Source organism: Lucilia cuprina, chromosome 5 (assembly GCF_022045245.1).
Source record: "Lucilia cuprina isolate Lc7/37 chromosome 5, ASM2204524v1, whole genome shotgun sequence".
NCBI lineage: Eukaryota > Metazoa > Arthropoda > Insecta > Diptera > Calliphoridae > Lucilia > Lucilia cuprina.
Window position 1 is genome coordinate 5,137,619 of NC_060953.1, and position 15,421 is coordinate 5,153,039.

Genomic DNA, 15,421 nt, shown 5'->3' on the forward strand with positions numbered 1-15,421 from the left:
TAGTGTAGTGTGGTGCATAGTTCTGATCAAAAGTCCAGACTATATTCTGGTGTTTAATCGAAAGTGAAATCTGACCTGTATCCTGATAGACTATTGCTTGATTAATTGTCCAAACTGTAATCAGAGGAACTAACTAACTAAAAATGAACTAACAAAGTAACTTACTAACTAAGAATGAATTAAATAACTAACTCACCAACTAATTACCTATATAATTAACTAAGCAATTAACTAAGAATGAACTATGTAACTAGTTAGTTAGTTTGAAAGAAGGAATAAATACACCTAGACCTCTATCGGCCCTGTTGTGCGCTCCTTAATCAGTGTGTCAGGTCAACAAATTAACTCATCAACTAACTAACTAAGAATGAACTATGTAACTAACTTACTATATAACTAACCAACTAACTAACTAAGAATGAACTATGTAACTAACCAACTAACTAACTAACTAAGAATGAGCTATGTGACTAACTAACTAACTAACTAACTAACTAACTAACTAACTAACTAACTAACTAACTAACTAACTAACTAACTAACTAACTAACTAACTAACTAACTAACTAACTAACTAACTAACTAACTAACTAACTAACTAACTAACTAACTAACTAACTAACTAACTAACTAACTAACTAACTAACTAACTAACTAACTAACTAACTAACTAACTAACTAACTAACTAACTAACTAACTAACTAACTATCTATCTATCTATCTATCTATCTATCTATCTATCTATCTATCTATCTATCTATCTATCTATCTATCTATCTATCTATCTATCTATCTATCTATCTATCTATCTATCTATCTATCTACCTATCTATCTATCTATCTATCTATCTATCTATCTATCTATCTATCTATCTATCTATCTATCTATCTATCTATCTATCTATCTATCTATCTATCTATCTATCTATCTATCTATCTATCTATCTATCTATCTATCTATCTATCTATCTATCTATCTATCTATCTATCTATCTATCTATCTAACTATCTAACTAAATAACCAACTATAATTTTTTATAAATTTATTTTTTTACTGTGATCTTTTATCAAGTTTCTTAAAAAATTCTCATTTCAAAAGCTTTTACTGCTTTTAAGAAGCTTTCAGTATAAACTTGGCAACCTTTTTTCTCAACCGATCACATCACATGACAATGATATTTTTGTAGCACTACAATGCCAACAAAATACAACACTGACAAATGCCACGATTACACTAATAAAGAGAGTTACATTCACCTGAAAGCTCTTTTCTATTAAAGAGTAAATTATTTTTAAGAGTTTTAATTTGTGAGATTTAAAAAAAAACTTAATAACTCTTTTTTTAAAAGCAACAATAATAAGAAGAAAAAAAAAGAAGTACATATGGAAAATACAACAACTTATATTTACAGAATTACAAAAGCAACAATTTTTAAGAAAAAAAAAACTTGATGATAATTAACATGTTTATGTAACAAATACAAAATAAAGTAGAGCTGTTAATGATTATTATTTAGTTAATGATTTAATAACAGGTAAAATTAAAGCAAAAACAAAAGTACAGTTATTGGGATAAATTACTAGTGATAATTGTAAGTAGAGGTGAATGAGGGAGGAGAAGCTTTTAAGGTGAGAATGATATTGTTTTTTTTAATTCTTGGATAATTTTTCTATTTTGCTTCATTACTAGTTAAAATCACAAAATTGTGAAATATTAATGATCTTGTTTTATAATATATTTTCTTATTAGTTTCTTTTAACTCTTTTTTTTGAATTATTTATGCTCTTTTTTTATAATTTATAATAAAATTCTCTTTAATAACCGAAATTTATGACAGCTTAACAGGGATGGCTACTTAAAATGGATTTAAAAACAATTGTGAAGATTATTTTTTACGACATAATAGTGATTTTGTGATAAATGGAAATTTTCTTTATAAAGTAAATTTTCTTATAGAAAAACTTCTGTATGACAAAGTTAAATATATCAATGTATAAGATATTTAATTTTTCTATAGAAAAAAGTGTGTATAACACATGTTTTTGTAGAATAAAGTGTGCACGCGATTTTTTTTTCTCTATGTTAGCAGTTTTTCTACAGTGTATGAAAGTTTTTGTCTGTGTATAACAGTTTTATCTAAGTTAAAAATTTTATAAAAGTTTTTCTTTTAAAAAAGTAATAAATCAGATTTTTTTCTAAGAAAAAAGTGTGTAAAACTTTTTTTCTTTAGGAAAAGTTATTTAACAATTTTTGGAAGAGTGTGTGACAGTTTTTGCATATAGGAGACATTGTGTATAACAATTCTTTCTAAGAAAACATTTTATACAAGTTTTTCTTTTAAACAAAGTAGTATAAGAGTTTTTTCTAAGAAAAAATTGTGTAAAACACTTTTCTTTATGGAAAAGTGTGTATAACAGTTTTTTCTATAAAAATAAAGTTTATAATAGTTTTTTTCTATAGAAAAAATTGTGTTATACACACTTTTAAGGAAAATGTGTATTTAACATAACAAAAAAGTTTTTCTCTAGAATAAAGTTCATATAACAGTTTTTTGTCTATAACAAAATATGTATAAGAGTTTTTTTTTTGTTAGAAACAAGTTTGTAAACAAGTGTTTTTCTTTACTAAAAGAGTGTATAACAGTTTCGATTTTAAAAGTGTTTATAACAGATTTTTTCTTTATAGAGTGCTTTTTCTTTATAAAGAAGCCCTAACACTTTTTTTCTGTGGAAAAATGTCTCTAAATAGTTTTTACAACAGCTTTTTGAAGTATGAATAACAATTTTTTCTGTAAGAAAAAGTCTGTATAATAGTTTTTATAAAAATGTTTTCTTTAGAAAAAGTATGTTTAGCAGTTTTTTCCTTTATAACAGTTTTTCCTTAAAAAAAAGCTTATATAAAAGATTTTCCTCTAGAAAAAGGTGTGTATAACAGATTTTGAGAGAAAAGTGTGTTTAACAGCTTTTTCTGTAGAGAAAAGTGCGTGTAGTTTTTTCTGTAGAGAAAAGTGTGTGTAGTTTTTTCTAAAGAAAAAAGTCTGTTGAACAGATTTTGCTTTAGAATGAAGTATTTATAACAGTTATTTATCGTTAGGAAAGAGTTCAAAAAAGGGTAAGGAAAAGGTGTGTATAACAATTTTTTAATCATGAATTTCAATTTTCCATTAAGAAGAAGTGTGTATAAAAGTTTTTCTTTAGAAAAAGTTTGTATAACAGATTTTTCTAAAAAAAAATGTTATATAACAGTTTTTTATATAGAAAAAAGTGTTTATAACAGTTTTTGGTATGTAGAATAAGTTTGTATAAAAGTTGTTTATGTATAAAAAGTTTGTATAACAGTTTTTTATGTAGAAAAAGTTTGTAAAACAGTTCTTTATGTAGAAAAAGTTTTTTTAGTTTTTTCTCAAGAATTTTAAGTATCGAACAGCTGTTTCTTTTTAAAAATCTTCTTATAACAGTTGTGTTTAAACCGTTTTTGAAATTTCAAAGAAACGTTTTAATTAAAGTTGTTCTTCACAAAGTAATCCATACTTTCCATCTCCGCTTTGCCATTAATAGTTAATCAATGTATTGGTTGCTCTTGGATAAATGAATGTGGGTTTTTAACGCTCTCGAGAGATCTCATTGTAACTCTTTTTCTTTTTTTTGACAGTGTAGACATGTGTTGGTATATGACAGCTACAGACATCGAATGATAGAAAAACATTTCATCAGCAATGATTGTACATATTCTAAATAGCAAAAACAACATGTGAACAAACAGCAACTTTAGCTTAAACATTGTGACAAATAAAATAAAAAAAGATCAACAAATAATAGAAACTAAAAAGAAAACTAAAGAAGAATGTATAGAAAACAAAGAAAAACAATCACTTTTAGCCAGGTTAGTTGGTATTCTTCAGCATTGATGTCATTCATATTATTCACACACACTCTCATTCGGGTCTCTGCTATTTATACAACAACAAATTATCAGTGAGTGTAGTTTGTATGGCTTTTTTTCTATTAAGAGAGCTTTTTCTATTGGTTTTGAAAGAGTGTTAATATTATTGATATTTCAGCGAGTGATGTTGTTAACGAAGTGGATACAAAAAACAAAAAGAGAGAGAGAGAGATTGAATGTGTGTGAGAGAGCGAGAGTGAGTGACGAGCTTTACACGAGGTTTAATATACACAAATTATTGTGTTTGTTATAATAATTTTGTTTTTGTTGGATTTTTATTTCTTATTAAATACTGGCAACAAAAACAACTTCGATTTTTAGTTAATTCTGGGCTCTCGCATGGAGTAGAAGTGTAAATTTTTCTTCGTAAGCAAGTGGTAAAGTGTTAAGAAAAAAATCTTTAGTTTTTTTTATGTGTTGAGTGTGTAAAACAAGTAAAAAATGTAATTGTAAAGAAAAATAAGAAAACAACAAAAACCAGAGCATAGTGATCTTTTAATAATGAGCAAAAAAATAAGCAGAAAAGTGTGGTAAAGGGGGGGGGGGAATTTACTAAATAGCAAGACAATTCATTCAACAACTGAAAATATTAACAACAACTATAACATAACAATAACGTATGATGATTAAGAAAATAATAAATTGTTAAAAAAAAGCAAGAAGTTTATATATTTTATAAAAAAAGCTAAAAGTACAAAAGTGTGTATCTTTGAAAAGTAAAATAAAAACAACAACAACAACGACAAAGTTAATATTGTCAGTGTAATGAGAAATACAGTGAGTGTTATTATCATATTTTGAAATGATAGATACAAATGCTAGTAGTAATAGATGTTTTTGTTTGAAAGGCAGAGATGGAAAAGTGTTTTCTTAAACAAACATTAATGAAATGAGAAAATTTTTTAAATTTTATAAAAATTTGTTTAATTTTCTGTTTATTTAAAGAAACTTTATTAACAAATAGAAATTATTTCCCAATTCTTGAACATTATTAAAACTTAACGAAACTTTATTTTCAAAACTAAAGATCTTAAGCAAACATTTTTAAATATTCATAAAAAATACAAAGTTTTTAATAGGAATTGAAAATACTTTTTCAATTTTGGACTTTTTAAAAACTTAACGAAATTTTATTTGTATAACTATAGATGTGAACGAAAAAGTATTTAAGGTTTCATTAAAAACTTTTCAATTCGTATATAAATCAAGGAAAATTTCCCAATTTCGGACTTTTTATAAACTTAACGAAACTTTATCTTCTTAACTAGTTACGTGAATGAAAAAATATTTATGCATTCGTTTAAAATACTTTGATTTTGCAAAAAGTAAAGAAACCTTTTCTAATTTTGGACTTTTTAAAAACTTAACGAAACTTTATTTTCTTAACTAGTAAATGTAAATAAAACATATATATACGGATTCGTTTAGAACACCTCAATTTAATTATTAATCAAGAGAAATTTTTAAATTTTAGACTTTTTAAAAACTTAACGAAACTTTATTTTCATAACTAAAGATGTTGCGGAAAAGTCTTTAAGGATTCGTTAAAAACTCTTTAATTTGTATATAAATCAAAGAAAATTTCCCAATTTTGGACTTTTTCAAAAAATTAAAGAAACTTTATTTTTTAACTTGTGACTTTAAATGAAAAAGTATTAACAGATTCGTTTAGAACACTTTAATTTTGATATAAATCAAAAGAAATTTTCTGATTTTGGATTTTTAAAAAACTTAACGAAACTTAATTTTCTTAACGAAAAACTTTAGGGAGAATAGTTTAATGTTTTTGTTTAAAGTTTATTTATTGTTATGTAAAAAATACAATTTTTCCAATTTTAAATATTAAAAAAAAACTTAACGAAACTTTATTTTTCAATAAAACCTTTTTTGGGCAAACATTTTTTAAATTATATAAGCTTAAGTTACTTAATATTTAAATCAAAAACATTTTTCCAATTTTGAAGATTAAAAAAACTTAACGAAATAGTATTTTTCTAAATTTGTAAAACAATTATCCTTTTATTCTTTAAACTAAACAAATTCCCATGAAAAACTAAACGATTTTCGTATTTTTGTATAATTTTAAAATGTAATGCACGCTTTTTATCGCAAATAAGTTAAAACAATTAACAATACTACAGTTACAACCAACCCTGACTTCACAGTGGTGAATTGAATTTGTGTATGAATATTTAAAACATTTGTTGTTGTTATTATTATTACTTGAAGATTGTTGCTCGCTCTCTGTGTATTTTTTTCTATGTAAATATCTTCGTCATAATGTCGTTTTATTTCATTAAGACAAACTCGTCATCTTTCATAACATAATCATCATCAGACGAAGTTAAACTTAATGATGATAAAAGATAAATAATATAACATTGTTTGTGTATGAGTTTAGTATGTTTGTTTGAAAAAGAAGAAAAAAGAGTAAAATGTAAACAAAAGAAAAAAAAAAAAATAGAAACGAAAACGTAATCAAAACATGTTGTTTCATGCATTATTTAGTAAATGTTGGAGTGTGATAAACAGTGTTTGATTAAACGTTTGAAAACAATAATCGTAATGAAAACACGTGTGATAAATAAAATTTAAATCAAAATTAAAAAAAAATCTAAGAAATGTTTAACAAGTTGAAAAATTATACATTGAAAAGAAATATAATTGAAATACAAAATCAAATAAATTAATATAAACTTAACGAAACTTTCAGTTTTTAATGTAATGAAATTTAAAAGAAATGTTATTATATTCGTTAAATATTCATAAAATGCGTTTTAAAACTGGAAAAATAATAAAATTTGGACACTTTAAAAAACTTAACGAGACTTTAGTTTCTCTAAAGAAAAATTTTTAAGGCAAAATTTTATAAATTCGTTTAGTTGAAGCAATTTAATACACAAATCAAGAAAGATTTTGAAAATTGAATAATTTAAAAAACTTAACGAAACTTTATTTTCCTAACGAACCTTTTTTTAAGAAAAATTTTGTTAAATATGTTCAGCTTCAGTATTTTTATATGCAAATCAGGAAAAAATTAAAAAAATTAACGATTTATAAAACTTAACGAAACTTTATTTTCTTAACGAAACACTTTTTAAGGAAAAAATTTACAAATTCTTTTAGTTTAAGCAATTTAATATATAAATCCGGAAAAATTTTGAAAATTGTACAATTTAAAAAATTTAACGAAACTTTATTTTCTTTACAAAACATTTTTTAAGAAAAAAATTTATAAATTCGTTACGTTTAAGCAATTTAATACCCTAATCAAGAAAAATTGTGAAAGTGGAACGATTTCAAAAACTTAACGAAACTTTATTTTTTTTTTAACGAAACCTTTTTTAAAGAAAAAATTTGTAAATTCGTTAAGCTTAAGCAATTTAATACACAAATCAAGAAAAATTGTGAAAGTGGAACAATTTCAAAAACTTAACGAAACCTTTTTTAAAGAAAAATTTTATAAACTCGTTTAGTTTAAGCAATTTTATACACAAATCTATAAACAATTTGAAAAATGCACAATTTAAAAAACTTAAGGAAACATTTTTAAAGAAAAAAATTTATAAATTCATTTAGTTTATGCAACTTAATACACAAATCGAGAAAAATTTTGAAAGTGGAGCAATTTCAAAAACTTAACGAAACTTTATTTTCTTAACGAAATATTTAAAAAATTTATAAATTCGTTTATCTTCTTTTTAAAAAGTTTGATTTTGATTAATAAAATATTATTTCTATATGTTACAGAAATTTACTTAATTACTTAGATAAAAACATTTTTTCTAATAAACATGTGAATTAAAAAAAAAAGTTAAAAAAACTTTAAAAATTGAACTTTAATCTTAGAAAAATAAAATACAAACTCTACTTAATAAAAAAAATCCCACACAAAAACTGTGATACCACGACAACAAAATAAGAGCAAAATACTTAAAAAGAACTCTTAAACAAAAAGAGAAAAATAAACACATAAAAATGCCACCCAAACGAGATCCCTCCAACAATAACAACAACAACGAAACCCCAACAACTTCCACCTCAAACAATTCCACCACAACAGCAGCAGTATTACAAAATAACAAAAACACAGCCGCACCAGCAACTGGCAGCAATAGTAATACTACAACAACAACAGCAGCAGCTGGTACTGCTGCTGCCACCGCCAATGCTTTGCCACTTTTAATAGCCGATGCTGCTGCGGAACAGCGCACCATTGCTTACCAGGCCAATGCAAAATTATGTCGTCTGGTACGCAAATGTCCCTGGATGTATGATCGTAATCATCATAATTATGCCAAAAAGCATATATTAGATAAATCATGGTGTAAAATTGCTAGAGAATGTAATGATTCAGGTAAGTTTCTTAAGAAAAGAAAAAACACATAATTTTCATTATCTTCTCTCCAACACCCCTTTTTTCCAATAAGAAAAAAGAAAAATCCCACAGTAATGATATAAAAAACACAAAAAAAATTAAAAGTAACTCATTATTATTACTGCTCTTATCAGTTTTAGAGCATACACATGCAGGGATGGAAAATTCAATACTATTGTACATTAACCATACAATTTTTACTAGTTTTGACTTTAAATTAGAATAAATTATAAACTGCACTATATCACTATATACAAGTTTAGTCTGGACTATAGTTTAATCAGTAGACTAGTCTATAGTCTGGTCATTATTCTATAGCCTGTACACTAGACTATAGGCTTGACAAGTGTCTAGACTATATACGAGTCTAGTATATAGTCTGGACTATAGTCTAATCAATAGACTGGTCTATAGTCTGGACAAATGTCTAGACTATAGTCTTGTTTAGACTATAAGTTTGTCTATAGTCTAGACTATAGGATAGTCTATAGTCTAGACTAAAGGTTAGTCTGTAGTCTGGAATATAGGTTAGTCTATAGTCTAGACTATTGGTTAGTCTATAGACTATAGGTTAGTCTATAGTCTGGACTATTGGTTAATCTATAGTCTGGACTATAGGTTAATCTATAGTCTAGACTATAGGTTAGTCTATAGTCTGGACTATAGGTTAGTCTATAATCTAGACTATAGGTTAGTCTATAGTCTAGACTATAGGTTAGTCTATAGACTATAGGTTAGTCTATAGTCTAGACTATAGGTTAGTCTATAGACTATAGGTTAGTCTATAGTCTAGACTATAGGTTAGTGTTGACTATAGGTTAGTCTGTTGTCTAGACTATAGGTTAGTCTATAGTCTAGACTGTAGGTTAGTCTATAGTCTAGACTATAGGTTACTCTATAGTCTAGACTATAGGTTAGTCTATAGTCTAGACTGTAGGTTAGTCTATAGTCTAGACTATAGGTTAGTCTATAGTCTAGACTATAGGTTACTCTATAGTCTGTTGTCTAGACTATAATTTAGTCTAGTTTATATAGTTAGTGTATACTCCTGCCTATAGCCTAATTTTAGTATATAGCATAGTCTGAAGTTTGGTCTATGGCCGTATAATGTCTGTATTGCAGTCTAGTCTATATTGTCTATTCTATAGTCGGAAGTAGAGTCTAGTATATAGTCTTTAGTCTGGGTTATATTTTAATCTACAATATTATAGTATTTAGTCAGAAAGTGTGCTTTTAGAAGAAAAAAGTAAAAGTAAAATTGTAAGGCTCTTAGCACAGTGTATACAGAGACGTCATTTTTCTATTTTCCTCTCTTTCGCACAAAACGAATTCAATGATTTTTTTAGCTGAATTTTATATACCTCTTTTTCACCAAACAATTTCAAAATCAAACAAAAGCTGATTTTAGACTTTTTCAAATGTCAAAAGTGACATCTCTGTATACTTTGTGCTCTTAGTGCTAGTTAACTCGAAAAATTATTTTATTTTGGTTCGAAATGGAATTGATTACAGATTTAAGTCTTTTCGTGGCCAGATTCTCTATTTTCCTAGACTAGAAATTTGTGTTTTCTTATAAAAACATCTACAGTTCTTAGTTTATTGTTTTGTCAATCAGAATTTGAATTATCCATGGCTGTGACGTACTAATTGGATAAAGAGAGAGAAGCGTGAGAGATGAAAAAACGCAATAATTAAAATTTTACACTCTCTTTAATGTTAAAAATAAAATCCAAATAAAATATACAAATGATGATTTTGTAAAACAAATAATATTTGTTTTTAAATATTTATTTTCATTTTATTTCAATAATATTTTTCTATTTAATTTTTCATCCGCCTGTACTTGTATTTCTCCAAGTGATAATGAATCACACTTACAAGAGAGCACTTGCTTGCTATTGTTTTTTGTTGTTGTCGGTTTTTACTAGCAGAAAAAAAACCTGTTGCTAATCATATAAGAGAGAGCGTGTGAGGGTTATTTATATTTTCTCTTTATTTTTATTTTTTTTGCTTAAGTAAGAGAGTGTAATCATTTGTTTTTGGCATTTTTAATATTATTATTTTTTTTAAAGAGTTGTGCTTTTATTTGTCTTTTGAATTTGTTTTTGTACAATAACAACCAGGCATGGAAAATTTAGTACATTAGCACTTTTTGATATAGAAAAATACCGTGGTCTGCCCAGTCAATAGTTTAGTCTAGCCTATAGTATGGTCTTTAGTTTAGTCTATAGTATAGTCTATAGTTTAGTCTATAGTCTAGTCTATAGTCTAGTCTATAGTCTAGTATATAGTCTAGAATATAGTCTAGTATATAGTCTAGTCTAAAATCTAATCTTTATTATAGTTTGTAATCTAGTCTATAGTCTGGTCTGTAGTTTATATAGTTTTTAGTCTAATCGTCTAGTTATAGTCTAGTCTATTGTCTAGTCTATAGTCTAGTCTATAGTATAGTCTATAGTCTAGTCTATAGTCTAGTCTATAGTCTAGTCTATAGTCTAGTCTATAGTCTAGTCTATAGTCTAGTCTATAGTCTAGTCTATAGTCTAGTCTAGGCTATAGTCTAGTCTATATTCTAGTCTATAGTCTAGTCTATAGGCTAGTCTAGTCTATATTCTAGTCTATAGTCTAGTCTTTAGTATAGTTTATAGTATTGTCTATAGTTTAGTCTGGACTAGACTAGTTTATAGTCTAGTCTTTATTCTAGTCTATACCGTAGTCTATAGTCTATTCTTTAGTCTAGTCTATTTTTTAGTCTAGTCTATGGCATTGTCTATAGTCTAGTCTTCACTCTAGTCTAGTCTTCACTCTAGTCTATAGTCTAGTTTATAACGTAGTCTAGTTTTATAAAAAAATCTCTTTTCTCTTCTCATTCCAGTGGCCTCTTGCAAGGAACGTTGGCGCAACATAAGGGCGGCCTTTGCCCGTTCCATTAATATCTATAAAACTCACAGTGGACCGAATCGTGTTAAACCCTATTATTTGCACAAAGAACTCTCGTTTCTGGTTAAACCCATGATGGAAGGACGTGATAGAAAAGATGAATATGAGGACACACAAGATGGTGCTGGTTTAGCAGGTGGTGGAGCAGGTTCCGCAGGTGGCAATGGTGTTAAAGATGAAGAAACTGGCGATGAAGAGGGTGCGGCCGGGGAAGAAGATGATGAGGATGAGGCGGATGCCGAAGAAGAGGAAGATGATTTTCCCGATGAAACGGCAGAAATTAAATCTGCCTTTGAGGCCTTAAATCCGGATATACACATACAGGCAGAGACTAGATATCAAAAGTTATTGAGACAAAATAATATGAACAATGGTAATAATCAAGATTTTGAGGCGAGCAGTATTTTTGAGCCACATACGGAGTTTACCACCAATAGTGATGCCGAAAATGAGTTTAATTTTCCCGATGATACTTTGTCACAAAGCGAAACGGAACGTAGAGTAGCGACACACCTTTTACAACAGCAGCAGCAGAATGGTGTAAAAAGACCTATGCATTTGGAAACGGAAACTTTTGAAACTAAACGGGTTAAACTTTCTCAAGCATCTCAGGCACACAATGAAAATGATATACGTTTTCTGGAGGCCTTACTGCCCGATATGGCTATCATGAATACTAGACAAAAGATAGTATTCAAACGAAAAATCTATCAAACTTTGGAAGAGGTATTCGAAAATTCTAATGATTTTCCCAATATAGAAAAAATTGATAATAAAATAGAGCAATTAAACCACAATAATAGTGCCGGTCATAATCAGACTCATTTTAATTATCACTCTAGCCCTATATCGCCTCAAACTCAGATAAGACAAACTGTTTTAACTGTCAACTCCTCTACCGCACGCAGTTTAATTAACAATATTGCCAATTTAAATGAAACAGAATTGCAAAAAGTTAATGGTTTCTTGCAGAACTCTTTGAGGAATCAACACAATGCAAGTCGTCTAGCTAATGTTAGTAATGGACCCAGCAGTGCTGCCGCCAAATTAATGTCTTCTACTCCCAAAATAACCATAACGAAGGTGACCTGTCCACCACCTGCCTCCTTAAGAAATCTACCCTTAACAAAACCTCCTTCTCCCAGTCCTGCCACCGTTTCCACCACTATACACAATCCTGCCGCCGCGGTAATCACTTCCAATGTACATTCTACCACTTCCTCGTTGCCGGCTAAAGCTTCCAATACACAAAATGCTTCTACAGCAAATCAAAACAATAACTCCCCTTGGACTCAATTGTTGCCTATAACTATTAAAGATGAAATCGAAGATGTAGATATAGTTTAAGAAGTTTTTCGCAAAAAAAAAATGAAAGCTTTTTAAAAGCTTTTAATTTTCTTCGTTTTTAAGGTTCTTTTCAAGCATTTTATTATTAAAAACATATTCCTTTTTAAATCCTTTTCTAAAAAGGGTTGCTTTTAATACAATGAGTCCCCTTATATCCCCTCTCCCTAAAAATCTGCCTGTTTTACTTAATTAACATGACTTACTTAATTTATCCTACAAAACTTAATTTAAACTTAAGCTTAGTTAAGTTTAACTTAGGCTTAAGCTAAAGTTTAACTTAAGCTTTAGTTTCTCTTTAATTAAAGTTTATCTTAAGCTTAAAGTTTATTTTTGTTATTTTTATTAAACTTTAAACATTTTAATAACAATTTTTTAATGTGTAATTTTTTTATTCTATTTTTAATTGTCCTTTTTTTTATAAGTACTTAATTTAAGTATTTTTTTTATATAATAAGTAACATTAATTAAATTAACAAATCTTTCTTTTGTTTGTTGTGTTTTATGCTGTAAAAGTTTTATTAATATAAATTTTTTTATATAAAATTTAAGACAAATAAATAATAAAATTTTAAGGTTTTTTTTTAGCAAAAAAGCACAAAATCTCGAAATGATACCACAATTGCACAAAATGATAAAATGTCGGGAGTTTGGATCAAATATTGATCCCAGATTCTTGCTGATTCCATTTTCGGTTTCAGCATCGAAATTTACCGGAAAGGCAGTTTCCAGCTACATCCTGCTAGTAGTTTTCGAATTTCCTACGCTGATAGGAAAAATATTAAGAAATTTTGATATCATATTGGACATAGTTCTGAAACCATTTTCGGATTTAACAGAAGTCTTAATTTGATATATAAAATTTTAGTAGTTCTCATCCTCAAAATTCCGATTAAAATACAAATTTATCTGAATCAATTTTCAAAATCTTCAGGCGCGAATCCACGGTGGGGAAAAAGGGAAATTTCCCCGCCAAAACCCAAAACTCTATATAAAAAGTCCTTTTCATGTTGAACTTCAAATGGATATAATTCGTCTAGTTTTTCGACGTTTTCATACGTTTTGACTCGATAAGGAATCGAGCTTTCATATTCCAGTAAACTTTTCCTTCAACTTACTTGTAAATTTTTCGGAAAACTAGTACTTCAAATACTTAAACTGTGATCTGGTCATAAGTTCGATCGTTAGTCAATTATATGATCTTGCCTATTAGTTATTAACTTCTTAATATTTAAAGCTGGTAATACCTTATTAACGGTTTTAATGATCATTTTTAATAAATAATTCACCTCTAGCCATTGTCACTTTTTTCACCTTGATCATCACAGCAAAGACAAGAACCTTTTGTCCCAACAAGAGTTTCAATTTGAAACATCTTTTTTTTTCTTGACTCTAATCTACTTTTACACATTTTGCGTTTTGAAAAGTTCCCTAAAATATGTTTTAGTTTTGTGATTGATTTTGTGTATATGGTTGGTATCCGCACTATTGATGCTTTTGTAATTATATACGAAAAAGCTGGAACTAGATATCCCGAATATGCTGTTATCTCGGTTCGCCGCTTAATCGATCTGATATTAAACATTAGAACAACTCTTTTTGAGATATCCTGCAAATTCTAAGAAACAGTTGGCGTATACTTAATATTTGTGAAGTGTTAATAACATATCAATCATACGCCTATGGAAGGTTTTAAAGTTTTTATTAGAAAAACAGAAATAGGCGATAGAGATAAAATTTTTGCCACATCCCTTTTTCTTTAAGATATTTCAATATTAAAACGAACATATTCATGAGCTTAATAAGGAAATATTTTTAAAACAGTAAAGATCATATCTTCATCCTTCAAACGCAACTAAAGACTTGTAAATATCTCTTAAATTAAGCAAGTTATACTGAAAAACCCAAAATGTTTATAACGCCCAGTTTTCATTTAAATGACATTGTCAACATAAACTTCATCATTGAATAACTTTTTTAATATACAATCAATTAAAATGACATTTCACATGATTATAGGATGAGAATTCGTCTTTCAGATAGTGATGCAATATTTGAAAAAAACCTTTTTAGATTAAGCAATATACAGCTTTTAACAAAAAAGGCTGTAAAATTAAAAGTGGGCGTGGCAGTGGCTAAATTTTTACTTTGGCAGAATGTCCTATTCCCATACTTTCCAAGCCTAAAAAATCATTCAATTATCTCTTAAAGTAAGCGTGCTACATTGAAATTACTATAACAGTCATTACGAGCACTTAACATTTTTGAGCCCTTTTTTACAAAAGTTTCGTCCTTGCATAAATTTCTTAAAACACAATTAAATCCAATGAAATTTAACAGGATCGTAGAGCAGGATCTGAACTTACTAACAGTGTAAAAATAATTTAGATAGCTTTTATAGTTCTAACAATATAACGATTTTAAACATTAAAGTCTGTAAATGAAAAAGTAGGCGTGGCAGTGGGCGTAAAAATTTAGTGTCATCGTAAAGCCCAAATTCCAATCTATCGATATCAAAAGAAACCTCATCGATATCTCTTAAAACTAATGAGTTATTCACAAAATTGTAAAAGTGTTATTAGGAAAAACACCTCCTATTCGAATCTGTTGACCTGGTGTTTCATTAAAATTTTTGGCAAAATTTTTTGGCCAATTTTTGGTGCTTTACAGAACAAATTTTAAACGCTTATAACTCCGACATATGACAAGCAATTGTAATGAAATTTTACACAGAGAAACCTTATGAATATGACTATATGCTAAAAAGAGAAATTTTTGCCACGCCCCTTTTACTTCAAGAAATTTCAAGTTTAAA

General features: G+C 27.7%; 1 protein-coding gene across 2 annotated transcripts; it reads left to right on the top strand.

Moving 5' to 3' along the window:
• The first annotated feature begins 4,263 nt into the window (after positions 1–4,263).
• Positions 4,264–12,724, top strand: LOC111674543. Of its 2 annotated transcripts, none has more exons than XM_046952337.1 (3): positions 4,264–4,474; positions 7,695–8,301; positions 11,198–12,724. In XM_046952337.1, the coding sequence occupies exons 2-3, from the start codon at positions 7,923–7,925 to the stop codon at positions 12,607–12,609; spliced, it is 1,791 nt and encodes a 596-aa protein (XP_046808293.1). In that variant the 5' UTR covers positions 4,264–4,474; positions 7,695–7,922; the 3' UTR covers positions 12,610–12,724. The 2 variants fall into 2 exon arrangements, with proteins under 2 accessions (XP_046808293.1, XP_046808294.1); XM_046952338.1 differs by lacking the exon at positions 4,264–4,474 and adding an exon at positions 4,533–4,721.
• The last annotated feature ends 2,697 nt before the right edge of the window (positions 12,725–15,421 follow it).

Coding starts and splice junctions, on each gene's coding strand:
- LOC111674543 (XM_046952337.1), top strand. CDS start 7,923: ATGCCACCCAAACGAGATCCCTCCAACAATAACAACAACAACGAAACC. Junction 8,302..11,197: donor TAGAGAATGTAATGATTCAG/GTAAGTTTCTTA, acceptor TTCTCATTCCAG/TGGCCTCTTGCAAGGAACGT.